General features: G+C 45.6%; 2 protein-coding genes and 1 long non-coding RNA gene across 9 annotated transcripts in view; 2 read left to right on the forward strand and 1 right to left on the reverse strand.

The window, feature by feature from the left end:
* Positions 1-486: 486 nt before the first annotated feature.
* On the forward strand, positions 487-3,540 carry tmem154 (transmembrane protein 154). Of its 5 annotated transcripts, none has more exons than XR_005099743.1 (8): positions 487-675; positions 1,325-1,417; positions 1,666-1,740; positions 1,818-1,877; positions 1,969-2,139; positions 2,221-2,275; positions 2,347-2,487; positions 2,558-2,703. XR_005099743.1 is itself a non-coding variant. In XM_037266815.1 (8 exons), exons 1-8 carry the CDS (start codon positions 570-572, stop codon positions 3,158-3,160), a joined length of 642 nt encoding a protein of 213 aa, XP_037122710.1. In that variant the 5' UTR covers positions 488-569; the 3' UTR covers positions 3,161-3,540. The 5 variants fall into 5 exon arrangements, 1 of the variants encoding a protein (XP_037122710.1); XR_005099776.1 differs by having other exon boundaries at positions 1,978-2,139; XR_005099779.1 differs by having other exon boundaries at positions 488-675; positions 1,818-1,859; positions 1,966-2,139.
* Positions 3,219-5,487, reverse strand: LOC119132970. Its single transcript, XR_005100023.1, has 2 exons — positions 4,954-5,487; positions 3,219-4,347 (listed from the first exon to the last, which is right to left on the reverse strand). It is a non-coding gene; the product is annotated as an uncharacterized LOC119132970 (long non-coding RNA).
* The window catches only part of fbxw7 (F-box and WD repeat domain containing 7), a 38,136-nt gene continuing 15,595 nt past the window's right edge, over positions 4,934-27,474 (forward strand). The window contains exons 1-4 of one of the 3 annotated variants that reach the window (XM_037258517.1): positions 4,934-5,071; positions 8,924-9,084; positions 14,237-14,488; positions 14,579-15,079. In XM_037258517.1, the coding sequence (XP_037114412.1) occupies positions 14,306-14,488; positions 14,579-15,079 (684 nt within the window). In that variant the 5' untranslated portion in view covers positions 4,934-5,071; positions 8,924-9,084; positions 14,237-14,305. Of the gene's footprint in view, positions 5,072-8,923; positions 9,085-11,413; positions 11,588-14,236; positions 14,489-14,578; positions 15,080-17,087; positions 17,396-27,474 lie in introns of those variants that run through there. The other 2 variants (XM_037258428.1, XM_037258601.1) reach the window with 2 other exon arrangements.

Below are 27,474 nucleotides of genomic sequence, written 5' to 3' on the forward strand. Positions count from 1 at the left end.
GTAATTTGAAAATGTATTAATTATATGATCTGCGTTTCAGATGGTACAATTTTTCCCTTTTCTCCACAATTTGCTTGCCACAAGACGTTATGGAAAATAAAACTAATCCCAGGTGATTTAAAACATGGGAATTCTGCCCAGCAACAGGCAGCCAGACTTTTTGGATTGGCTTATAGGGCACATTAAATTGTGCCCTCAGAACCCCGCCTAGGGGCAAGGGGTCAGGGCCTTAAAAAGTATATTTCTCACGCAACGCATTCAACATGCAGGAACAGGAACAGCCTGGGTGTAAGGAGGCTCCCTGTGGCACCCAATTAGTTCATAGAAAAGGTTGACACTGCAGGTTCCCGCTCATGCATACCTGACAGCCTGCAGCAGGAATGCGAGCGTGCGGTGGCGAACTTGCGCCAACAAGCACAAAAAAAAGTTGCGTCACACCCGAGTTACTGGTCTTGGTGGGCGTGGCCTACCTCTGTCTTCTTCTTCTTCCTCTCCCATCCACGTAGGTCAGACTTGTCAGGAAGTTGCGATGCTGTGACACACACAACATAAAACAACACGATGGCAACATGTCCGCCCCGAGGCTTTCTTCTACTAGCATGAGAGACCAACACAGGAATACCCCACTGTTCCTGCTCCTGTTGTGGCTCCTCACAAACACCTGGACCAGAACAGGTAAGGATTTTTTTTTCCCCCCGTGTCAGCAAATTCATACAATTCTAGTCTAAGGCCGACTCCCAGAGGACTCTTTGTCTTGTTTTATCCCTGATCCTGATGACTAATTCTTTTATCCAGTCAGAGCAGGATCACACTGGAATTGTCTTTATCGTAAAAATGTTACAATGCAGTGCTATGTAAAATTTTTACGATAAAGCTTTGGTGGAACAAAGTGATCATGGCGGTAACAAAATCTCCACATGTGCTTTTGCAACCTTTTTGATTTTTGTGGCAAGTGCTTGACAGGAAGTGGTAAGTTCCTGTATGGTGTGACTAAAAAGTACTGCGATACTGCAAGGTATGGATTCCACACCATGTAAACACAACAAGGCCAGTATCGCCAATACCAGAGGTGGTAAAAGTATATCTGGTTGAATTTTCATTTTGGCGGATTAATGCAGTTGAGAGGTTCTGGGTTTGAATCCCTGGCTGTACTTTGGCTTCCTCCCACATTCTCAGGATACTTCATTTTTTTGGGTGGTAAATAAGTTGAAACTCAGGAGAGAATTTGGTTTGTTTGTATTTTTGTGGAAAGTAATCTTTTTTTGAGACCTACGAATTCTTCCTCAGATTTTTTGTCATCTTTGTGTTTTTGTTGCTGTTGTAGTGTCAAGCCAAGATGAGGTGATTGAAGAAGAAAGCCAAACAGTGGGAAAATTCACAGACCAAGAACAAGTCGTGGAGGACACGAAAACTTTCGGTTAAACTTTATAGCATACATTTTTTATAGACATGATATGACAATAACACATCTGCCATCATTGGAAAACAAAATTGACGAGTTTTGTGTTGTAGAAGATGTATGCAGTACACAAGCCAGCTGTCATTATAAAACCTTTATATTGTTGGTCTCATTTTCTCAAATTCTTACCATTCAAGAGAAAAAAAAGAATTAGCTTTAATAAGTAGAGACACGTGGCAGCAATTTTTTTTTTTTATCATTTGTAGAGCCGACATTATCCAGCCCCAATGCTACTCCATCATCGGAGCTCTCAACCACCCAGGGCAGCGTCTTGGATCCAGGTAACGCCAGAGATCTTTGTCATGTCAAATTAAAAGTAGAAAAAATACATTTTGAAGAAGCTTTTTTTTTTTCCCAGCCTCTGGACCAGGAGAGCTTGGCTCAGGAGTGGACAGTCCAGGTATGCATACATATGATTGTAATATTTATTATGTATTATTTATTATTTATTTAATTACAAGTCTTAGTAGTAATTCTTGTAATTGTAGTGATTCGTATTCTGTCAGAAGGGATTACAGATAATGTCAATTTGCTGGACACGACCTTGAGCCCCCGGAAGGACGAAGGTCTCAGCATCACCATCATCCTCATCCCGGTGGCCCTGGTGGTCTTCATCATCGTCAGTGTCATGTTCGCCCTCTTCCTCAGGCGCAGGTTCAAAATGGAGGCTGCCGTTCATGGTACGAGTCGACTCGAAAAGTGCATTTCGGTTCTTAGAACTACACAACATGTACTGTAAATTGAGTTTTGTTTTTTTGTAGAGTCCACAAAGGATGATCCATATCTGGATGGCTCGAGTACAGAGAAAGTACCAATGTACGTACTTTATATACATTTAATGAATTTATTTAAAAATATGTGTTGAAAATACAATTTTGTGTGTCCAGGCCTATGTTTGAAGAAGACGTTCCTTCAGTGCTGGAGCTGGAGATGGAAGAACTGGACCAGTGGATGATCAAAGATGGTACATTTTAAACATGTTGCAATGTTCCACCAACTGCATATCAGGAAAAAAAGCACATTTTAAAGTAATTGTCTCTTAACAAGTATTTAAGTGCTAATTTCTGATATAAATATATAACACAAAGTGGGTCAAAAAATTAGAAACAGCTCCCATTATGTATGAAAGTTAGTTTTAATGATATGACAGCTGTTTCCATTGTGTGACCGATGCGTTACGACATCCACAAACACACCCACACACTCTTACGACATAGTCCCGTGTGGCGCAACGTGGATGACCTCCTTGGTCCTCAGCTGAGAAGGCCGAGGTCCACTTACTCAACCTCGCTGAGGCTCCACGAGGCCTTTCCCGTATTTACTTTCCACGAAATCCGAGGGCACGTTCGACGAAGATGTGCGCTCAACAGTTTACACAAGACGGAAAAAAGAATTGCAAAACAAGACTGTCATGGAGAGGTCAAAGGTCACTTGCGAGGATGACACAGGATAATTAGAATGTCACTTGAGCGGTTTGGCAGTTCCTGCAATCGGGTTGCTGCAATGACAAAATTAGGCAACAGATGGCAGCCAAAATACACAATCCATGCAAAATGTTTTAGTTGTGATGAAAATATGGACAAATGTTTTATTTTTTTTTCACTGGGAAGTGAGACTTCCCTATGTTGATAAGTTCCATTTCCTGGTCTTTTGTCACCATCACATGTTGCCTCTCCCTTTGATTGTTTGGCTGCAGGTTGACGGCGTGGAAAAGCAAGCACAGCACACCCTGAAGTCATATTACATTTCCCCAATTTTCTTTTCTGTGGGTGTGCTCATCTGAGGTCACGCTCTGGGAAACGCTGAATTTCATCCTGATAATCTTCAACGGACAGCAGCACTGCATTCTATAGGGTCAAAGAAAGCCATCAAAACACACACAGTTCATGTGGCAAAAACATTTTTGATTCCTAGTGGCAGTTTGTGCATGTGGCACTGATCTCAATGTGAATGCAGTTTTGTTTTTTGATGTTCTGTTGTTGTAAATATACAAATGCATCACAGCCAAAGATGTTATTTTCTGTTGGTGCTTTTTGTAAATAGGTATGAAATGTTTAACTAAATAAAATGATATGAAGATATGGATTTGTCAAAATAACAACAAATTTATTCTGATATATTGTGATTTTTTTCCCCCAGTAAACACAACTTTATTTTGGGCTAATCTTTTTCTTGCATTTTTTTTATGATTCATCTTTATTTTTAGGGTGGCCCTTTTGAAGACTGGAGATAATAAAGTGGTTGCGGTTCAGTTGGCTATCTTTGACTTAATCAAATGAAAAATGGATCGCCACGCTTTACGCTTAACACGAGTTTTTGATGCTCATCAACTAGCGCTCGCGTGCTAATCTCAGACAAGAAACGTTAGCTTTGTCCTCCAGGCGGCTTGCTGCTTCTGAAATCAGGAACATTTTAATCCATTTGAATTTTGTCCAGAGGTTTCCATGACAACATCTTCTACGGAACTCGCAAATCTCCATGTCAAATATATTTGGAGATGAAAGTTGTTCTCACTAATTGATTCTACGTGATCTGGTGGCAAATTATTTGACAGGAAATAGCACAGACAAGTAGAATGTGAGCGAGTGAGTCATGTAGAACGTTTCATCATCATTATGGGGCAACATTGACAATATTTGCAGTTCCAGGGAATATTTCCCCATAAAATGTGGATTCGTACAGATCTGCTTTTGGCACTGGTGCGCTTTTCAACATCCTTTCGACCGGACGCCAGCATGGGTTGCCCACTGCTCAAAATCACACGCTCGGCCCTGGGCGATATCTCCCACTTTCAGACGCTCCCTGGAGGATTCCCACACCCGGCATGCAAATGAGCAAGGTGCAGCAGCAGACTCAAAATTGGCTTAGTCCTAGCAGCAGCTTCATTTCTACAATTAAAAACAGAGAGAGAAAAATAGGAATTAAAAAAACATACATGTAAAATATCCTTTCAACAAGAAATGTCTATTTTTATTTCAGTAGGAAAAAAAGGCATTTCAATAGAACAACAATAAAATAAATAATTTTAATTGTTGAAATGGATGGATGAAAAAAGAAACAACTTGGAAAAGTAATTTTAGTAAAAAATGCAGTTTACAAGAAAACAAATACGGATGTTCCCTACGTCATTTCCTAGCGCCTGCTTGGAAACAAATCTTGACGTCATAATAACGCGACGCCTATTAGTCAAGCGAGAAAAGCTAGCGGTGGCGGCTAGCGGCAGTCAAAGCCCAATTGCTCCCGTTTGACAAGCAGTTTGCTCCCGTTAAGACGCGCCCCCCTCCGTCACAAACACAGGCCGTGACGGACTTGGTGCGAGTGGCAAATACCCCCGACCGCTTTAAGCGAAGCGGCTAACACAAGCGGCGTTTTTTCACGAGCACCCCCCGCGCGGACGGATGCTAAGTTAGCCGGTGCCGCTAACGTGGTCGCCCGCGGTACCAGTGCGCTTCACTCTGGGAAGAGAAGACACGAAAGGGAGGGCATCATCCCACCGGACGCTCCGGCCGGCGTTTGCTCCTCGTAGCCCATGAGGATATCTCGCTTGGGATACGCCGCCACAAGGAGCTACCGGAGAGGCCCTTCGTCCCTGACCGTCCTTGCGCTTGTGAGGTAAACACTCGGGCATTTTCCATCCACGCGACCCGGGGTGCGAGGCACCACTTCGTGGGCCTAGCATCCTTTAGCATTAGCTTCTTAGCGACGTGCTAACTCTAGCCCGCCTATCGTGCTTATTCTCCTTAAAAGATTCAGCCATTATTTACATTTCTCTCCCCGAAGCGCCACTACCGGTATGGTGTCATGTGTGTTTACACGATCGGAGTGGCTTTTTAAAAAAATGCCACCAATAAAGTCGAGTTCACTCCCTACTTTCTCAAACTCGGCAACTAACTTTGTTCAAAGGTCTATTGAAGAAGCTGAACCTCGCTCGTGTTGTTGCGCCACACATCTAAATGTTCAGTGTGATTCAAAATGAAACGTTTTTTCACCTTGATCGTCTCAAGTTGGAACTTGTAGCATATCTGCATAATAGTCAACAAGCCTGCCGAATCTTTATAAAGTCACAGTTGAGTAATGGAATCAGCTCAATGCTCACAGCGGCGTGATGCAAAGTTCTGGTCGAGCATCAACAGGACGGTGAGGCTCTATGACAGTCGGGGGTATTCAACCAAAACGGCAAGTTGAGAACATTTATTGAAGGTCCAGCAGAACTTTGGGTCTTCAGTACTTATTGAAATCTAGTTGCGCCGCATCGACAGTAAGCATTACCATATAAAAATATCTTTTTTTTGATATGATAAATACTCAATAGGCTGTCATTTATCGCTTTTTTTACCTTCTGTACTCAAAGCAACAGCATCAGGGAGCAACTTGGGGTTTCAGTATCTTGCTCAAGGACACTTCAACTTGATCACAATGGCTGGCATTCAAACCCCCCCAAAAATAACAGTGGATTGGCGTTTATTGTTGTAACATTGCACCCCCCTGGAGACAAGCGGCTTTCGTGCGTGGGAGTCACCTGTCGTGCCGCGAATCTGTATTTCAAGTGTGTCATCTGGTGTTGTCTGTTAAATGCACTTTTCGTTTTCTTCTCAGGCTGTTTGTTTTCAAACGCGTCTGTTTAGTTGACTCGTTTCGCTAGCTTGTAGATTTAATGTTACGCGGCAGATGACTTGACGCTTGAAGTTCATTTGTAAATCATCTTCAAGGTTTATTTATTTTTCCCCGATAACGCCATTCAAATTCCCCAAGTGTACAACCTTCCAGGCCTCCCCTTATTACCTTGATTTTATTGGCGTCATGGAAAAAGACGCACACACACACGTCTTTGCATTTGTCCTTTTGAAGAGCGGCAGTAAACACAGTCATCAGAACATAATCTATTTATTTCATTTAAATCCAAGAGCGAAGAATTGTTTCGTTTCCTCCCCTGTTCCGCCTGTCGGGATCGATAACACACTGAAAGATTGCAAAGGGGGAGCAAACGAGTGAGCAAAGATGCTGTCTGTATCTGTGAAAACAGATGTTTGTCCGCTCTTCTCGCCCAACTCATAATCACATTCGCTTTTTTTTTATTTTTTATCTTTTATGACTTGTTATAACTCCACCATCGTCCCAGTCCTGAACCGTCGCCGTCCTAAAAAAACCCGGAAAATGATGAAACGAGATCAAAACAACCCCTCGGACCTCCTCGGGCGATTTGAAAGAAATCAAAGGAGAATGTAAAGAATGAGAGTCTCAGGTGGCGACGCATTCCTCAGATGCTTCAGTAGTTGGAATCCCTTGGCTTATCGCTTCTGTGTTTGTTTAAGATTAAACGCTCGTTTTGCGGGAGCGCGCCGATAAGCCGGAGCGATCCGCGAATAACATCGCGTCGGGAGGAAGGGGCGCGAGTTTGAAACGGCGAGAAGAACGGAGGTCAACGTGGTGTGTGGGCAGCGTGAGATTAAGGAAGGGAGGAAATTAAAGGGCTTCTCCGCCGTTTCCTGCGAGAGATAAACACACACTCACGGCGTCAGCGTGACTCCCGTTCGGCGTCATCCAGCGTGATTGGCTGCTATTGTTTCACGATGAGCTCATCACATCCTGTTTCGTTCTCGTGATCACCTGTCGATCGCAGAATTAAGGTTGAACGCCGTTTGGAGTGCAATCTAAAGTGCTTTCATGCCCTTCAAGCGACAATTTGAAAATGATTCATCACACCATTTGCTACATTAAGAAACCAAGTTGAAAGGAGGATTTTAATTCTTCTGTTTTAATTCTTCTATTTTTAGAACAGACCCCAAGGCTGCTCATCCTTGGGGCTAACTCGTACCCGCTAGCTCATTGACATAGCAACAAAGCGGTTTTTTTGCCCCTTCTCACATATGCAATGTCACCTGTCTTCATCCAAACTCTTTAGCAATAAGTACTAGATTAATGAAACAAGTTTTTGTGCTCGCCTACCCAATTGCCCAAATGTTCAGTCCGGCGCTGTTACGTTTATTTTCTCGCCGGTGGCGTCAGACTAGACAACCAGAGCTCAACACTTAATGTCGTCTTTAATGGATGCTTAGACCAGCAGCGGCAGTTTGGAGTTCTGCTCACTTGGAAATGTATGCAGATCAGCTCTGACCCACATTCCGTCTCACTCTGAATTATTTACACTCGATCAAACTTAAGGTAAGACGTACGCTCTTAAATATTGACCACGTATCGGGATGTCTCCATCCATCTTTTGGAACCGGACGACTGTTGAATTTGTGAAATTGACTCCGTCTGAACGTCTGAGGCACTTTTGGAATGTGCGTAGGACGGACTAGGTCGTCTTTGGATCGGAAGGTTTCCCCCCCCGGTGGCGACGCAGACAGCTGGGAGATCAGTTAAAGTGCCTTTAAGTCTATTAGAAGGGGATTATCTCTTTTTACGGTCAAAGTGAACTAAGCGGTGCGGGAAAACAAGCCCTTCACTTTTTTTTTTTGCCAAGCCATTATGTCTCCGTCCGCCTCGGAACGGCCTCCGGATCTAAGAAGTCCTTCATGATTGATTGGCTTCCAGGATCCCTTTTGACACCAGACATTGGTTTTGCAGTGGGTGGAGAAAAAAAAAAAAAAAAAAGCTCAACATTTATTTATTTTTATTATTTTTTGATGGCTCTCCTGCTCCACCTGCCATCCAGACAGGCAGCGTTGAGATTTCAAGGTCAGGAAATGATCGTGCTGTGCCTCTGCCAGCCAGTTTGGCTGATGGGAGTTTCCATGGCAGCAGCATGTCGCAGGCAGCTCAGGTCCGCCGCCACCACGCTTCCTTCCCCTCCGGGGTAAAAAAAAAAAAAAAAAAACCTCGCCGCCCACAAGACCACCGTGCTAGCAGGTTGTCTGCGCGCTTGCACGATCCCAACAGCTTGACGAGCAGCTACATTCCGACCGTTTGTGACTTGTGTGTCGTTTGCGGATTGCCATTTTCACTGTTGGGTGCAGCACTTCAGACACATGGCAAAATTAATACATGCATTTATCCAACCTCATTGTACAAAAGGCTTTCTCACCCTGCGCAAAAGGGAGGTCCTTCATTTTATTGCAAATTCTTGAGATTTCAAGTGGCCCCGGCCCCCCTTTCTCCCTTTTGTCTCACACTTATCAAGTGTCGCACCACAGCTGGATTGGCCGGGCGCACATCTGTTCTTTTCCCAGACCTCGGGGTCCAAATCCACAACTCTGAGCTCTGCACAAAAAGTCAACAGTTTGTTTTTTTCTTCTTTCTGTACTGTACCTTTGACTTGTAGCTAAATGCTAATTGCTTCTGTACCTTTGACTTTTAGCTAAATGCTAATTATGTTAGCATCCTCTTGGCAACACAACATTGAGAATGAAATTTGCCGGTCAGTAAATTGTATCGTGTGCTGTTTACATATTACCGTGTGGAGGAACGATATAACATTAAAAGAGGACCTTATGCTTCTCTCTTTTTTTCCACTTATTCCAGGCGGCACCGCAGCGCCGTGACCCTCTGATGACCTCAGGGACAGCGCCGGCGGCGGCACTGACCGGACCTTTGTGCGCAGGAGGCGTCCAGGCGCCCCCCGGGCCGGCATCCGGCGCCGAGACCAGCTCTTGCAGCTTGAGCAAATACAAGCAGATAGAACTGTGAGTAAACACCACACCTTTTTTTTTGTTCTGTTTTGAATCGCTCAACCAGGACGAGTCGAGAAAGCGTTTGTGGTATTTTGTAGCAAGGAGCTTTTGAAGTCTGATGGTGAACCTGGCTAATGTTGTCACTCCTGTTTTTGGAGAACAGGAAGACCTCAACATATAATCTTGTAAGTGGACGCAAAAATTGTCACCTAATTATATACACGTGGGAAAAAGCACATGTCGCCTTCATTGCGTCGCTCGGAAACTCTTATTTTGGTTCCCAGTGTCCCCTAAAATATCCGAGCCGCCACAGGGATCTTCTCACGGTGAACAAATGTGACTAACCCATCACACAACGGGGAGGGGGTGTTTTTAACAAGTGCCGACTCGGGCCTTTCCCGCAGGAAGCCATTTTAATGACTTTCCCACCTTTGACCGGTAGAGTGCAGCCGACCCTGAAGAAGAAGTAGTCCGCAGCTGCTTGTTTTCATCACTCGGAATGAGAATAATAGCTTTTAAAAGACGGCTGTAAGCATCTGCAGGAGTAAAGACGCCGATGAGTTGACGCCGTCTATTTCCTGGTATTCTCCTCCAGCCTCATGTCCCGTCCTCTCTGCTGCAGCGACCACTCTGCTGTTTGGATCGATACGCGTGGGCACTGAGCTGACACGGTGAAAAGCAATATTCATAAATAATGAACTCTCCTTTTCCTGTGTTCGCGAGGAAAAGACCATAACGGTAAATAGGATTGTGCCCCCCCCCCCCCCACCTTTCGAGATGAAGCTCACACTGGACTGTTTGGGTTTCATCTTTAAGCCGCGCTGTTATCATCAAAGCGAACAGGAGGCAGCCTGTGAGCAGCTTTAAGTGTGTGTGTGTGTGTATTTATGTGTGTGTGTGCAGCTGTCGGTGTCATCGGTTCACTGGCTGTGTGTTGTGCTGTGCAAACCCGAAAAGACGCTTACTTACAATAGGGCGGGATGTTTTAGAAAAAAAATAACCTATTTGCATTTTTTTTTTCGCTTACAAGTAACAATCTGCGATACCGAGATAAAGTATTCTCACTGATTGACGCAAACGGTGACGTTTGCTCAAAACATGAACACAAGATGGCTGCCCTCTGCCTTAAAAGAATCAATTAAACTGGGTTGACTCCCACTTTAATGAGACTTTTTGTTACAGTTGCCTTTGTTGCGTATCAGAGTAAGATAAAAAAAGCCTTTCCGCTAATCAAGTTAGCGCTTATGAGTTTTCATTGTTTTAAAACTAGGCCCCATCTGTATTTAGGTCAAATAGCTTTTGCGGTTATTTTAGAAGCTCTTGCCAGATGTGCATTTGATCAACTTTGCTTCCTGGGTATGTTTAGCGAGTTATTATTATTTTTTAACTGCGTACACACACAACCAGACTACCTCGCCGTTTGCAAATCATCATCTCCTCGTGGGGTGTTTCATTAAGTTTTGCTGTTCTCATGACACAAAACGGTGCCAATCATGGGGGGGTGACAAATCAATCAATGTAATGCCCCAGCTATTAATATCACACTGCTGCCGCGCTTCCTTTTGGCCGAGAGAGTCATCCTATCTCCCTCGTGCCCCAACCGCCCCAACCTTCAACGGCATCTGGTTACTATCTCATTCGTGCCATCCGGGCTTGCGTCGCAAAGGTGGCGAGGGAAGCACAATTCATAATTTGCTCGGGACTCGGTTTGGCAAAAAACGGTTTGAACAAAGTCAAAAACGGCTGCTGTTTGGTTAAAGCGGTCATCCGCAGCATTTTGACAGATTACAATAGTAATCTCCCGTGCCCTGTTGGCGTCAGCTTCCTAACTACTTTACCCCTGGATGCCCCCCCCCCCACACACACACACAAGCGCACCATCGCATGCAAAGTGGCTTTGCATTTCTCGTTTGATTCCGCCAGACCGCCCCGCTCGCCCGCCCGCCCGCCCTCCCGATTAATGGAAGCGTCAGGAGCTCAAATGTCATTCGGAGGAAAGCACCCTCATCGGCAACTTGGAGGAGCTCAGTCTGAGCGTAGCGGCTTGTGGAGGCTGTGGGGGGGGAGGCGCGTCCGCGTGTGAGTACACAGTGTCGGACGAGGATCGAGCATCCTCAGTGCGCGGCGGCCGGAGTCGGGAGGAGTCGATGGCAAGGGCGAGAAACTCCTTGTCGTGTTCGTCTGCGGCCCGAAGATAACCCCATCCGTGACACGGAGTACCCGAGGAAGCGGCGCCATGCGGAATACAAAAAGAAGCCGGAAGTGAGGGCAACTTGAAGAGATTACACAAACAACAGGAAGAGAGAGAGGGCGGGGGGTTCCTTGAGTTTATTTATTGATTCATTTAGCGCCACTAATGAGCAAGTGGATGTGCGGCTGTGGCTGCAGCAGCATCATCTCCTCTCTAATGAAGAGGCTGGGTCGCACCGTGTGCTGCTCGGACCTCCTGTCCTGCAGCAACACTTCGGAGCAGCTGCAGCGGTTCGCCGCCACCGGCAACCGGCCCAAATCTAAGGTACCGCCGCTCACGTTTGCGTCTCGCTCGCGAGCGCTACCAAAAGTCCCACATGGCCGATTTTCTTTTATTGATGTCGCGGTACCGAAATTCAGACGGCGAAAGTGAACCGATGCCGAGGTCAAACTTCAAAACATTATAAAAATAGAATTCATTGAGAAAAATGGAAACGTGGAAAAATAACGATCACGGCGGCCTCGCGTATTTGTTTGGGCGCTTTGAAACACTCGAACAAGTGTTGCATCAGAGAGCAGCACGCTAATTGATTCTTTAATGGAAGCGGCAGCCTTGACAACAGTGTGCTCCAAATCAGTTGTTTCAAATGGATTGCTTGAGTCTGGCTGCAGTGATTGGCGCTCCTTCTCAAGTGGACAAACAAATTCTCTTTCCCCCCCCCCCCCCCTAAAAGGAACAGGCAAAACAAGATTGCACACGTTGCCGCACTTTCTCCAATTTCCTTTCTCTGTCCAACGACTTGAGAGGCGGCAAAATGCTGATTTTTCGCATCGGGGTGAATGAAGGCCACTTTCACAATCCAGGTTATGAAGTCGAGGAGGTTCCAAGACAATTTTTGCTCTCACAATTAACAATAGAATCGCTCAAAGGGATTTTTTTTCTTCTTCTTCACAATTTCAAAGCATTCCCGAGCGTCGAAACAAAACAATTCCTCGCGCAATGATTTGAGTTCAAACTAAAGTCGGCGACTTATATCCACACGTTTTAAAATCATGGCTTTTCACGCGGCGCTTCCACTTCCTGTGGGACGACGCGAGGGACCGACTCGAAATAGAAAAATCAATTAAGAGCTTCTGCGTGGAATTGGAGAGGCCAAGAAAACAAATACAGATGGACTGGAAGGAGAAGCGCAACTCCAGGAAAACACGTGTTACCGAAAAATAAAAAAAATAATGTTTATATTTAGAAAATATAGTATATATATAATATATAAAATAATAATAATACAAAAAATGTATTTAAAAAAAGCATTAAATTGACTTAACCAGTTTGCATTTCAAGTCAAGTGGACGCCGTCCATAGCAGCTAGTAGTACTTGTGCGCATTTATGGAAAGTCAATATCTTGTCTACTCTCACCTGCTGTGCTCTGAAAGACACACACTTATGCCATTTTCATTTTATTTGTGTGCTTTTCGCACACCTGCAAAGAAGAAGATTCTCCAGTGTTGCCCTCTTCAGTGTTTGGTGTTAGGCTAATTGTGCGGAAAGCGCTAACGGTTGGTAGACCGTCTCTAAAAGCCCTGAGATTGACGGTCAGCCTTAATCGCTTCCAGGTCCTTGATCAAACTCTACAGAAGTCGTCGTGGTCGGCGGGGCATCAGAATGAAACATTCTGACAGCGAGTCGTTAAATTCTTCTGCTCGGTGTCAAACGTTATCCACAGCCCGACGCGGATGAATTGCGTGTATGGACCATCATCAGTTTACCAAATGTTCATAGATGCAAAGTGAGCACTGGCGGAGCTAGAGGGGGGGCCGCCGGGGGCACAGTGGAACCGCAGATACACTTTTCCCCCCCATCATTTTTTTGTTATATATATTTTTTTGAAGAACTTAACACTTAACAAGTAGCCACCGCTTATTTTAACATTTATTATTATGGTCAAAAAAGCCACTTTTGGCTTATATATATATATATATATATATATATAATAATGAGCAACATTTGCATGAGCTAAAACCAGAAGCAACAAACACATTTCACCACCAAAGTGCATCAACCTCAATCATGCCACAGTATAAGTTTTAACTATTCATAGCCTTTGGTTGTCTGCCGCTCCAGGCCACGGAGCGGTGGTCCCGAGGGGGGGGTCCGTGCAATCTGAGATTTGTCTAATGCTTCCCACCGCAGCGCTGAGACCACGCGTGACGGCTGACATTGTCCTCAAAGTCAAATGAACGGCTTTTCTTCCTGAAACTGATAAAAATGGGGTGTGCGAGCTTCCCGGAAATTTTTTCTCTCGTCTTATGACTTGAGAAGATTTTGGAGGCGCGTCTACTTTTGCCCAGCCCATGAAAATGAGCTTACAGGCCCGATGTGGAGATGAAATTGCTTTTTTAAATCGGCATTTTATGTATTATAGGGAACAAATCAACTTGACTAATTTTCTCGACCCAGTTCATGACTCGTTCAGTCGAAACAAAGATGTCGTTGTTGTTTTGTGGTAATTTTCCACATCTAGTCTGAACCAACATATTCAGGGCCAAGCAAAGAAATGCAGGGAAACTGTGTCAAGGAAGACAGTCATGCATTTCATCCTTTTCCAATTATCCGAAGCAACAAACATTTTAAAACAAGTAAGCTGCCAATTGCAGAATGAGACCGTTTTTTTTTTTATCCCTTCGGGAAACGGGTCAGAGTGCCTCTTGGAGCATTTTTGGTTGTTGACCCCCGCTCGTGGAATCAATTCCTGGAGTTGTATTCCTGGACGAAGTCAACGTGACATTTCCAAATATCTGAATCCAACTGTGTGAGCCGCATGGCGAATCAATAGATTTCTTGTAAAAGCTTGAGAACACTGTGGCATAGAGAAATAATGCAGCCTTTTTAGATTTTTTTTTTTTTCTCTCTCCATTCATCACAACTTGTCTCGTTCGAATCCTGACCGTGTTTTCTTTCTCGTCTTCTGCCAGCATGTCAAGACCTTCTCCTCGTCAGACAGCTTAGCGAAGGTGCAGGAGGTAGCAAGCTGGCTTTTGGAAATGAACCAGGATCTGCTGTCGGGGGGCAGCAGCAGCAGGCGGAGTCGGGGCTCCGGGGCGCCGGCGACGAGAGGTAACGCCTCCTCCTCCGCCGCTCGGGCACCCCAGCAGCCGGCAGAGGAGGCCGACGAGGATGAGCACATGAACCGGGTGCTCGAGGACGAGGAGCGGCCGCGCCAACAGGTGACCCTGACATTTTTACATTCCCAAATCACGCAGGTATTTGAATATGTGAACGCGGCTCCAATTTTCCCACTTTGTCCAACTCTCCAGCCCGAGACCTCGCAGGAGGACGTGGACAGAGGACCGCAATGGGCGCCCGGCGACTCTGCCCCCGGCGACGACCCCCCGGAGGACGGCGGGGGAGGCCAGGATGCTCCCCCCGGCAAGGTGAACCGGGCCGAGAAAGGACCCCGCTGGACGTGGAGGGCCGAGCAGAGGCAGCGCACTCAGGAGGATGAGGAGGAGGGGGACGAGGAGGAGGAAGAGGAAGAGGAGGAGAACAATAACAGCAGTAGCGGTCACCAGGTGGAGGAGGAAGAGGAGAGGACAGAGGGGGGGCAGGAGCAGAGGAGGACGAGGGAGGAGGAAGAGGAGGACGAGGAGGAGATGGACCAGGACAGCGACGACTTTGAGCACTCGGCGGAGAGCGAGCGCGAAGAGGAGGAGGAAGAGGAGGACGAGGAAGAAGGGCTGATGTCTCCCTCCATCAGGAACAATGCGACCGTCGCCACCAACAATGTGGACTCACACCAAAGCTCCTCCCACAAGAAGGTAAGCGTCACACCTCACTTGTATTTGGAAGCGTTGTCGTCGTCAGCCCATCCAGCTGCAGTTTCTGTTAGCAATTGGCGCCCTCTCCTGACCGTAGTGGGTTACTGCACCTTTCCCTTTTGATTGGCTCTAAAAATAATGGACAAAATGAGTTAAAAATGAGCTTTGCCCATTGAAATAAACAAGACGGTTGGTTAATGGTTTACAGAAAACACCCAACATTTATCGTAACATGCTTTTTAACAAAACAAATATTACGCTAGAGTACTGTCATCTACTAACTTGAATTACATGATTAGTCTTGTCTGTTTGCGTTCGAATATCTGACTATATATGTTTGTATTTAAGATATTGCGCTATTTGTTTGCTATGGGTAGCTGTTGTTACTTGTATTGTGCCGCTCCCTTCCACCAGGAGGCGGCATTTACCCAAATGCTTTGACAAACTGGACTGTACACTCCCTTAAACAGTTGCCTGTCCTGGGTAAGTCACGCCGCAGTGGCTATTAGCCGGGCCATTCACGCTTACATTATCTAAAAATGATGCTTCCGCCACGTTTGCAGCTACAATTTTTTTCCCGTGCAGTGCTTATTTGTAATAAAAGAGCGAGGGAGGGGAGGAAATGCACAATTTGGTGGAGCAAATGGGCCGCGCTTGCAGTAAAAGCATCTCTCGCTTTTCATTATGTTGCCTGTTTAGTGGCTCTAATAGTTAAGACAAGCTAAACAGCATTATCGTCCTTCAGCCTGAATTAATAAGCCCGTGACGAGGACGATATCCGTTCATAAGCTACTGCCGCTACATGTTTGCACAAAACATGGCAGCGAAAATATCAGGGTTCCGTACGTACCTTGGTTTTACAGTCACACGTCGACACAAGTACCGTATTTTCCGGACTATAAGGCGCACCTAAAAACCTAAGATTTTCTCAAAAGCCGACAGTGCGCCTTATAGTCCGGTGCGCCTTATATATGGACCAAATTCCTAAATTTAAACTGGCCCGAAGCATTGTGTCATGAAATCAATCATAAGTGGCCTGCTGAAGACTATGATCATTATTTTGTGATTATAAAGTAATTTGTTGCGTCTGAAGTTGAAATAAAAAAGCTAAAATGAAGAATGATTTGATTTGGATTAAAAATCTGACATGATGCATTAATGGTGCGCCTTATAGTCCGGTGCGCCTTATATAAGGATAAAGTTTTAAAATGGGCCATTCACTGAAGGTGCGCCTTATAGTCCGGAAAATGCGGTAGTTAAAACCAAGCAGGAATGGATTTCATGACAGCTAGTAGTGAATTGGCAAGAGCCCGTCCATCTGTCGGGCCTCCGTGCTCGGCTCCGATCGACGTTTTGGCGCGCTAATCCTCCTCAAACAATGGCGGATGTGAGAATAGAAGAGAGGTTAAACCCCATAATTCTTTGTGTGGCCACTGTGTGTTTGTCGACTGCTCACGTTTGCCGTTTGTGATCATTTTGCTGTAACATACGTATGTTAGCTTGGCGCGCTCTTGCAGGGGTTTCTTTCTGTCATTTAGTCATGATTAAACCATTTTAATTTATAATATATCAAATTCATGTTTTTTTAAAAATGATAAACAATAATTAAATAATAATCAATAAAATAAATATATATATTCTAAAATAAAATAATAGTTTCCAGCCCAATGTTGCTGTAAGTGGATGAAAGACTATGTTCATCTATCATATCTGAACCGTTCGACTACTACGAGTATGTCATAAAGTAGAAATGTTCCTGGAATGTCCGCCGCTGTTGGGTTGTAAGGTTACAACGAGGGTGAGGGGGGTGTCGAGTATGCACGCAATGAGGAAGTTCATCAGACACGTGCGCCACGGTATGAAGCATTCCGCCACCAAAGGTTCATGGGAGCAGATTCCACAGCGTCTCCGGGTGGGCGGGGTTGGGGGAGGCCACGCGTCGGGCGGCAGCTGCTCGCCAGTGACATCACAGGCCAGACACTTATTAAAGGGGGCCCGGCCCGTAAGCGGGGGAGTTTGGACGAGACTGGAGCCAAGCGTCGGTACCGCTTAGCTTCCTGACTTCTTGCTGGAATGTGATTTGTTCGTTTTTCTTTCCTCCCGGCTTTTGCAATGCTGCGGCATTGCCCCATTCCCCGTTTCTCGTCTGGCGGCGCCCGTAAAAAGAACGTAAAGAATGGCAAAGACAGGGCTTCCACCGAAGCGCCGCCGGAAGGCAAAACCCTCGACGTGGCCGATCCCGTACCGCCTCAGAAAATCCTGCGAATTTTTAGCATTAACATCATCACTCAGGGTTTGCCGTTCTGCCGCCGACGGGTAAGTGGCAAATGAGTGTGCCGCCATGGAAACTGACAAAATATCTTTCACTTCTAGTCATTTTTTTAAATAATCATGAAGATAAAAATCACACTTGAGAAACTTCAACAATCTTGAAAATCACGAAGTTGGTCAAAGTTGTCTATCTACTGACAAATTCCAAAAGATGGAGATTATTTGTATGCTTCTATATCAAGTGAATATTGGCAATGCGTGATGTTTTTTTGTTTTTTTTGCGCCGCAGAAAATCACCACCCCGCATATGACCTTACAAAGTCTGTCGGCGATGAGTCTAATTTTAGGTTCGATAAAACGTTGCGAGCGACATTATGCGTCATACTTTAAACGGGAAGTCGCTGTCACAATCAACCTTGAAGCTTTATTTGTTATGGTGTGTTTGATTTATGCCAAACCCAACAAAAGCAATCATTTAAATCAACTGGATAGTTTAGGCCCTAAAGGACCTTAGATTTTGGGGGCGGGGCTAAAGGCACTTAGCGCCATCTTTCCGTCGGTGTGCCGCACAGCACAGTTGTCGGTTGCTCGGTAATAATAACCTAGCTTATTTCTGCCACCGCCGCGTGCCGTTAGCTAGCTCCGAAGCAAGCTAATCTCTGTTTTTGTCCATTTCTATTTCTCAACCTTGATAACAACACTCTTTCTGGTTCCCCCCTTTATTTTTTCACCTAAACAGTAACTTCAAAACACTTTTTAAAAATGAAATCCATTTGCTGTTTGCGTTTAACTAATTGTGGTCGATACACAAATGCCATCAATCTCGCCTTTAGCCGTTAGCTCAATAAGGAGCATACAGGGGAATATTGCAGGAGGTTGAATTCCGTGGCTCTCGGGCTTCGAATAACACAAGCGGGGACCCTTGGGGTCGGAAGGGGGGTCATCTGCCTTTGGCTATTCTGGGCCACATACCCCACTCGGATCTAGGAGTGCCCAGGTCAGCTCCACGTCGCCGATATCCAGCCCAAACCTCCCCTGTCAAAATTTGCTCCGTTTATCTTTTCAAAATGGATACTGTCTTTTCTCAGTGTCATTTTCCCATGGGCGACCTTCTCCAAGGTGCTCAAACGCAAGCTGTGCTCTTGTCATCAGTAATGACGGCCTTTAAATTTCTCTTTTAACAGGCTTGTTACCAATATAGTTTTCCCGATGGGGCGATTTTGAACCCTGCTGACTGCACTCCCGATGTGCTGCACTCCTTGACCTCTCCGGATGTTATTCTGCCCTGCCCCTTCTCCCCCCCAGCTCGTCCACGCCATATCTTGTTTTGCAACTTTTCTACAATTCAACCCTCCTGTTTGATATCACAAAAGAGCAGCTTCTTCTGTTCAAAGTGCACAGAAAGCCGAAGAAGAAAAACAAGCTGGAGCCGCGTGCCTCTTCCCCGGTATTCGCGTTTGGCCGACGCCGTATCAAGTGCGTCTATATTTAACAGCAGTAAGGGAACGGTATTGTAGGTGTGTGCGTGCGTGCGTATGGATGTACATACCTCAGCGGGCGTGCCAGATGGCCAGGCGGAAATCGAAAGACCATTCGGCGCCGAGCTTATGTCGACAGTTCATAGACGTACGGCGGACGTCGTTGTCCACTAGAGGTCGCTGTCGTCACTGTCGTATCTGTGACTTTTCATTTCCTCTTGTCTCGAATTGAACCAAATCTGATGTTTCAAAGTCTTTGTTAAAACACACGGAATTTTCAGACAGCTCAGGCTTGATTTGCTCACCCTCAGTTTGCCGACCTTAAATTACTCTACAGCGGAATATATCCCCTGGATGACCTTGGTAACATCCCTGCCAAGTTAGTAAGTGATGATATTTAGTTTACACGAGCTACGTGCCGCTTCGTCTGACCTCGGATAGAAAAGCATGTACAGTATGTGCGCTATAGTCCTTTGACGCCTTGCTACATGGACACTCGCCAGGTCCCCTTGCACATTTATTGACCTTGCTGGGTTTATTGGAGGAATACCATGTTCAAGCTCCCGACAGCAAACTCGGATTTCTTTTCAGTCCAACTTTTCATCCTCTCTTCTCCTAAAGCCAAAACACGGGAAATTGCTCTTTGTGCAGTAAAAGCCCTCCGCGGATACATTCCGCCGGATAGCAATCTCAGGGCGAAATCGATTTTTGCCCGAGCCAAAAGAGAGTTGGCCTCGGCAACAAAACATGGCGTCACGCGGGCCACAATAAACACCTCCAATTACGCCCCTGCTGCCCTGCAGTCACACAAAGGTCCTTTAATAGAACCATTAAATCATCTCAGTAGCTCTCTCAGGTTGCCCAATCAACATTTTCATGTTGTTTGTACACTTATTTTTTCTTTATGTTCTCTCTACCTGCAGGCCAGTGAGAGAGAGAGAGCGCTTGTTGCTCCACACGTCAAATTTGATAAGTTCACAAAATGTTTTCCCTGCGACTGGCTTTTCTGCACACTGTAAAAAATGCACGGAAGCACAAAAACGAAATTTGAGTACGACTTCTCACGAAAAGCCAGTTTTTCATTGATCTGCCCTTTTTTAAAAGCAGGCCATCCCGGCCCGCCCAAATTTTGATTTAATACCAAGGGAACTTGTTTTTTGTAGCGACAAAGACGCGCAGTTACGATTTTATAGCATCGCACGTCACTTTGAATTTTACACTGCAAAAGATTCAGACTACTTCACCTTCGATAGATTTTCCACGACCCCGTCACTAACAAGAAATCTGTTCTGTTCTCCTCTCCCCTCGGTGTCCTGCTGCCGACCTTTTGTCGTGAAACCACGTGAACGCACAGGTAAGAGAAATTTCATCTTTTCATTATGTGCAGTACTTGATGAAGGTTATTTCTTTCTTTATTTATTTATTTATTTATTTATTTATTTATTTATTTATTTATTTGGGTGGACAGTTTTGACTTGAGCTGGTTGATTTTTGCTGGTACAGTGCTTTCTGGTTCATGGGGCTCTAAATATTTAATTGCTGCCTCTAGGGGGCAGCATGGCCTCAACGTTATATTGGTCTTTGCTCGTCCTTCATGTTTCAAGAGGAGGGAGTCTTCACTGGCATATGTTGGCCGTGCTCATCTACTTGTAAGGTCTTCGTGCCTATGTGGCACGGCTAATTTGTAATATTGCGGCCACTTAACACACACGCCTCAAGCCCGTCTGCCAAAGTGACAGTTGTGCTGATTAGGAAGCACAGCCTCTCTTAGTTATTTTTTTTTTTTGCCTCGCATACAGATCTTCACCACTAAAAGCTCGGGTAAATATTCCACTTATATTGTGAGTGTACTCTCAACGCTGCATTATTAAGTAAGTTTGAAGGAGTCCTTGGCGCGACAAAATGAAGCCGCCGACGTGCCAGGCATCTCTGGGCGACTCGTCACAAGGTCGTTTGCTGAAGATCAATCAAATGAAATAGTTAGTTTCAAAGTTTAGTTTGAGGGGAAAAAAAAAATTCTTCACTGATGCGCCGACCAACACTTAAACTTAATCAAAATTGTCTGATTGGATTTGGAAGACGCATCTGAATGCGCCGGCATCTTTTTATCACATTAGCATACCGTCGCTGTCTAATTAATGAAGAGATTGACTTTTAGCATCATAGGATTGTCGCTATTCTCCACCTTTGTTGCAAAATATACAATAAAAATGTATATGGCCATTATTACAAGCAGAGTAACATCTCACATTTTCATAGTTCACAAAGTTTGTGTTAAAATGTACATTGCTTAAAGTGACAATGCTAATGTTAGCCTTTGTGCCTATGGAATTTCCCCATTGCATATTAGCATTGAGCTAACGGTGGTTGTAAGTCAGGGTAGGTCAGAAGGCTACGGTCACGCCTTAAAAGAAGACTCCATCCCCTAAACCTGGCGCCGACGAGATTTAGGAAACAGCTCGTTGCAACCACCGTCATAAATTGCTTTTTATAGCGACGGCAGTTTAACAGTCCCAACTTTTATGATAGTGTCCCGGGCCTCATTATCCCTGAGGTTTATTTAGGAGGAAAAGTCATTGTTGGTGGAAGCGGGTGCAAATAGCAGTAGAAAGACGGCGCTGGGAAAAAATGGGCGGAGACAAAGTCTTTCATTCAAGAAGCATCAGCAATCATCCTCCGCTTCACTGTGCGCTGGCCTTCAGTGGCAACCCCGCCCCCTTTATTTCTATATTTAGTAGCATGACTCAGGTCGGTTTTCACTTTTCACCTCCTGTTGCCGTACACGTTTTTGTCCTCAAAGAAATATTGCTTTGTTTTTCCCAGCCAAGAGAGAGCCTTAATCTGGATTTTGGTCTAATAGCAGGCTAAGGGGCTCAATTTGTATCGCTAGGCTAACAGTCATAATTACCGCAAATCTGCTATTAAAAAAAAAAAAAACTCTCTTAATTCGAGGACCCCCATGTGTATTACATATTCCTGGTTTGGCAAATTTGCATTCACATATTCTCTCATGAAACTTATCCTCATTTGTTTGCCGACAAACTTTTCTATTTGCTATTTTTGTGCTCAGGCCAAATCACTTTATATTACTTTAGAAGCCGCTAGTCTTTATTTTTCTAAATGTTAACACATTGCAAAAAAATTAAAATAATTTGCCCTAGCCACCCACTTACAAAATGGCAAATTTTTTTTTCAATTTTCCTTTGTCTGTTGTAAATTTAATTACGAACGGGCAAAATCTCTTAAAACGCATCTGCCTGTTATTCATTATTCATATTTCTCTCTCTTTTTATTCCTTCATATTATACTGCATGTCATGGGAGCAAAAATTTCAAGGTGTACCTTCAAACTCCAAATCTCCCAAACCGCCATAACCAGTGAACATTATTCGCTCGCTGCGCAACTGCTCCAAGCTGGTGGCGCAGCGGCATGTGCGCTTCACGCTTGGCCTCCCCTCATCTTCGACGTGCCTCCTTCCTTCACACCCTCTCACCACAGCGGAGTGCACAAAGTGCTGATCTGGTCCGCCTGGCCTCTTTTTTTAATTTGCAAAGGGGGGGGGCGGGCTCCCAAGGGCCCCGCCGCAGAGTCTCGTGGCCGGCATGTACTTCTGCTCGGTAGCCCAAAGACAGCTGTGGAGAACACCTGCCTTATTAGCGCATATGTTTTTATTTGAAAGGAGATAGGCGATACTTTCTTTCCCAAATAATGTAAACTAGTGAACATGCCTGAGTCGGTTTTGTCAAAATACCTGAAGGACCAAGAATTATTTCAACTGGGGCTCCGGCTCACTTGTCCAAATGAGGACATATGAATGGAAAGTATTCATGCAGAGATAACAAATAACGATGCGGCGTTATCGGCCTGCTGATTTTTTATCCCCCCCCCAAATGCCGTCTTGTCATACCGCACGGCAATTAATCCGTTTTGTCGTCCGATTCACAGGCAGATACCTCATCCGATACTCTAAAGACACTTTTGCCGTTTCCTTCAAAGATTGTTTCCACTCTGCTGGGGCATGAAATTGCTGCGTGAGATCTTATCGTTGTTCCTTAGAGAAGGGGGGGGGGGTTGCCTCATCCCCATGAAATTGAAGCCTTAATCAGCACTATCTGCTAAACGTCTTCACTAAATTGCCAGCCTCACCATAAACAACAAACCGGAGCGTTATATTCCCCCGGATGAGGCCAGAGGCGCTCAATGCAGCCCGGAGGCCGACATGGAGAGACTCCTGTTGCCAGGCAACAAGTTTACAGATGAGGGGGGGGGTGAAGGTACGGGGCGAGTAGCGGGGTCCTCCTCTGTTGCCCACGCCCCTGCCTGTCCTCCGTCATCCTGGCGTCTGGATTAGCTCTGCAGCTCGCTCGGTCCGTCCAAGTATTGATTCGATTCTCGTCTGCTCGTAGCCGGCGCCTCCGTCCAACCCTTCAAATGTCTGACATCAGTCAAGCTGACCGCCGGAGGGAAATCAAAGCGCCGCAATAGTTGTCACGCGTTAAAAAAAATTGAAATACTAACTCCCAAGTTTTTGCGCATCTTGGCTCGCCTTTTATTTGTTTCCTGAATGTGTAATCGGCCAAGTCGCCCCCGCTGTGAAGGGGGCCCCTTGTTTGGTGTCGTCTGCCCTCCAATCCTCCGGCCACTCGTTCCCATTACCATACAGCTGTCCTACCGGATGTGGTCGGAGACGCAAGCGCAGCAGATGGAGCGGCCCGGATTAAAAGCGCCAGGCCGCTATTCCGGGTCGGCCCTTTGTCAAAAGGCGCAGGTCATTTATGGTGTCGTGAGCCACGCCTTCTCTCCGTGTCAAGCGAATGGACGCTAACGATAGTTTTTGCGCTTGTCCGAGGAGTTCAGCGGATAACAAAGTAGAGTCATTCAAAACGGGAGTAGCGGAGCAAATAAATAAAACTATAAATTGGAAGGCTTTTCTCAAAATCTCACGAGGATTTGTATCGCGGAGGGAGCCCAAAATTCAGCCCCTCATGCCGGATTAATTTAATTTAACATGGAATTTGGCAGATTTGGCTATCATGACTATAGCCACCAAAAAAACCCTCTCGGTGCACGCCAAGAAAACCAAGTCCAGTGTGAAAAGTGTCAGAGCCATGCCTGGAAAGACACAAGCAACCTGGCATTTTGTTTCGAAGCGGCCATTTTTGTTTCGATTTGGCAATTTGGGAGGGTGCTTGAAAGATAAACTGCGTTTATCGCTGCCGATAAGTGTTTTGCAGGCCGTAGGCCTGCCCAGCCCTGATTTAAAGGCACATTTTGAATGCTTTTGTGTCTGCATCATTCAAATAGAAGGCCATGTTTCCCTTTTTCCGTGCCATCTGCTGCCTCACTGATGCAGACGCTCCATAAATCCTGCTTAGCTTGCTTTAGCCCAGGGATTCCCAAACGGCCGCGCGCCCAGATTAAGTGTCATGGCGCTTTGCTATGAGAACTGCACATTTACATTGTTTAGTTTTTTTTCCCCTTCCGTCTCAGGCTTTGTTTTTTTTTTTTTTACTCTCTAACTAAGTCTTGTGAACAAAAGGCCACGAGAACTGAACCCATGCCTGCGAGTCGGTGGTGCATTATTAAACGGCGCATCCTTCTATTGTTTGTGATGTCTGAGCGAACAATTCAATGAACGGCGCCTCCTACGAGCTCTATTCAAAATGGCTGGTTATAGTTTTGACCTTGTATTTGTTTTCTATATGAGGTAGGAGGACGATGCCTTATGTGTACTCTTGGCGTGTGGGCGAGTGCAGGAACATTGTTTGCGACACACACACACAGGCGGTAGCAAAGCTTGACACAACGCGGCGGTTTCTACCTTGGTGTAAACTTTAGCTTTAATTTATTCACATCACATCTGTCCCGTCGTAATGCGCTTGCCGTCTCCTTTCTCGACGAGCCCATCGCCCTCGACAAGCGAGTTTGTTGCAAAACAAAAGCGCGACGGTCTGAATCGTTCCGCTAGCCGCGCTGATTATTTACGTTAAACGGGGGTTGGGAGGTTGAATGTATTTCCAAAACATTGCGAGCTGTTGCTAGCTTAAGGCTGTTTGCAGACCAAACGCGTGGCTCGAGATTGAGGAAGTCATCGTTTCTTTGTTAAAATAAAAAAAAATAAAAAAATAAAGGAAGTCCACGGTTTCCGATCAAACAGCCACCATCACTGGAGTTGAATCATTTCCGCGTCTTCTGTTTGCCGCTCTTGCATCATTCCATTTATCATCTCTGTGATACTTGCGGCAAGTTTCATCATTTTACTCCAACTCCCCCCCCAAAAGATTTCCGACAAAGATATTCCCTTGTTCCCATGCTTCGCCTAGCGCCAATCTCCGTCTGGCGCTCACCTGTACGGCCCACCGGTGGCCAAATTGTGTCATTTCAACTCAAGTCAGGCCGGCCTTGCTATCAGCGGCTCTGCTGGTGGCCCGTCAGAGATAGCGCTAATCTCAAACTGGACACTTTAGACAAGAACCTTTGCTCCGCCGGCGTGCCGGCTGGACACATCTAAACGAGATCAAACGTACTCTTCACTGGCTGAAATTGGATTGGGAATCAACATGGGTCGCCCCCGTTTTGTGCCGCCCGCCGCGCTGTCAAACGTAGCCACAAATACTTAGCGCTACTCTTTTCATTTAGCAAATCTCGTTAGATGCCCCATGTCCTTATTCAACTTTGATTAATTTGTTTCACAAACACAGAGGAAGAAGGGTTTAAATGGCGCCCTTTGAGATCAATTATTTGTAAATGGTTGCCATTGCGGGAAAAAAAAAAAAGTAAGAGCCACATTAAAAAAAAATTACTTTCAACTCCAAATGAGGGGGAGGGATGGATTTTTTTCCCCCAACAATTGACATTGGAAGATTAAAATCCTAGTACAGTAATCTTTTGGCAAGGTGACATTTTTTGTCATTTGGGACAAATGAGCAAGTATATTTTCATCTTATCGTCCTTAAAATAGATTTGGAGGATGCCTCAAGTGTTAAGAAAGGCTGATTTATTCCTAAAACGTCATGAACGCTATCCTTTTGGGAGTACCTAGTAAGCGAGGATTAGCTTCAGGCTGTGTGTTCAAGCTAAAACGTTAGCATTTGTAATTTCCCAGAAGCGCCGCGGCGTTAATAAGCGTTTACGTATAACCTCTCTTGCATCAAAGGATCACTTTTATTTTTTATTTTTTTTCCCCTCCCTGAACAAAACCAACTTGCTTTGCTGGGTTTTTGTAGGTGTGACCAGTGCGATTAAGGTTTTGATGAGCAGTCGGTCGGTATCGGGGGGGGGGGGGGGGGGGGGGGGGGGGTTGTCGAAGCTTTACAAAAGGGCCAGAAGGAAAGCCACAAAAGAGAGGCCGGCCCCATTGAAAGGCCACGACGCGGCCTCTCCTGCATGCCAGGCATTCCAATGCGCTGTGTAAAGGTTGGGCGACGAGGTGGCCTTTTCGCACCGCCGTCTCGTCTCAGGCGCCTTCTAAAGCCGTTCTGCGCACGCCCCAAGTGCTCCGACGACACAAATATTTGCCCACTTTGCGGGTCGCTTACCTCGCAAAAAAAAAAAAAGCCAAGAGATAAATATCATGCTAGGTTATGGCGTGAGCGTATTAAAATAATGGCCTTTTTTTTTTTTTGCCGCCTCAGCAAAAAACATCCACAACCTTATTTAAAGCAAATAATGCTGTAGCAATTCTAATTCATGAATTCAAAGCAAAGAGCATTGTTGTAATATCAACATGGATACTCGCGACGCGGGACGCGAATGATATTCCGAAACAGATGTCGAACGAGAGACGGCAGCAGTTCCCGCCGCCCCAAATCCTTCTGGTGGGAAGCCTTCCAACTCGGCAAGAAGAATGGGCCTTTCTCCAGCTAATGTTTAATGCCGGGCGGTGAACTTGAGGCCGGAATACCTCTCGAGCAGCGATGCGTCAGTAAACGGGAGCGCGTTATTGTGTGATTGTCCTCTTTTTTTGGGGGGGGGGGGATCCCCCCATTTGAAAAGGTCCCTAATAACAAAACAAGTTGGAAGCGTGAGCCTCATTCCAGGCATGACAGATGCAAAGCGTGAGGAGGAAGGGACGGGTGGGAGTTGATGAATAAGGAAATGATGAATCACGGCAACGGGCGAAGGATAATGGAGCATCGTCTGTGCGGAGTTGAATTAATATCTCGCACGGCCACCCACGCGACAGCGCCGTTGATGTTCGAAGGGGTCGGGTCAAAAAAGGAAAGGAAGACGAGAGCTGCCGCGATGCGCTCCCGAGCGACATCAATGGACTGCGGAGGGAATAAATAGGCGGGCAGAGGTCAGCGTTAGCAATTATCGGCAGTCATTTGGACGCTCCCGTTTGTAGCAAATGCAGCCGTTTGGGATCAAGTAAGAGTTGAGGGACAAATGGCGCCGAGCTTGCTTAGCAGCACTCGTGTCATATAATCAAAAAAACATTTTTTAAGCATTTTTTTCCCCCATTCAGATTTTTCCCCCCCCCCCAATTAATATTTTTTCCTAATCCCAAAGTACAACTGTCATCAGAACTTGATTCTCATAGTGATTTAATTAACGGTGACACAGCGTTTATCGTACAGGTGAACATTTCAAAAATGCAAATTTTGCCAGATTTTTGCCAGTCGATAATAAGAGCAGAGAAACCAT

This window comes from Syngnathus acus, chromosome 1 (genome assembly GCF_901709675.1).
Source record: "Syngnathus acus chromosome 1, fSynAcu1.2, whole genome shotgun sequence".
Classification (NCBI taxonomy): domain Eukaryota; kingdom Metazoa; phylum Chordata; class Actinopteri; order Syngnathiformes; family Syngnathidae; genus Syngnathus; species Syngnathus acus.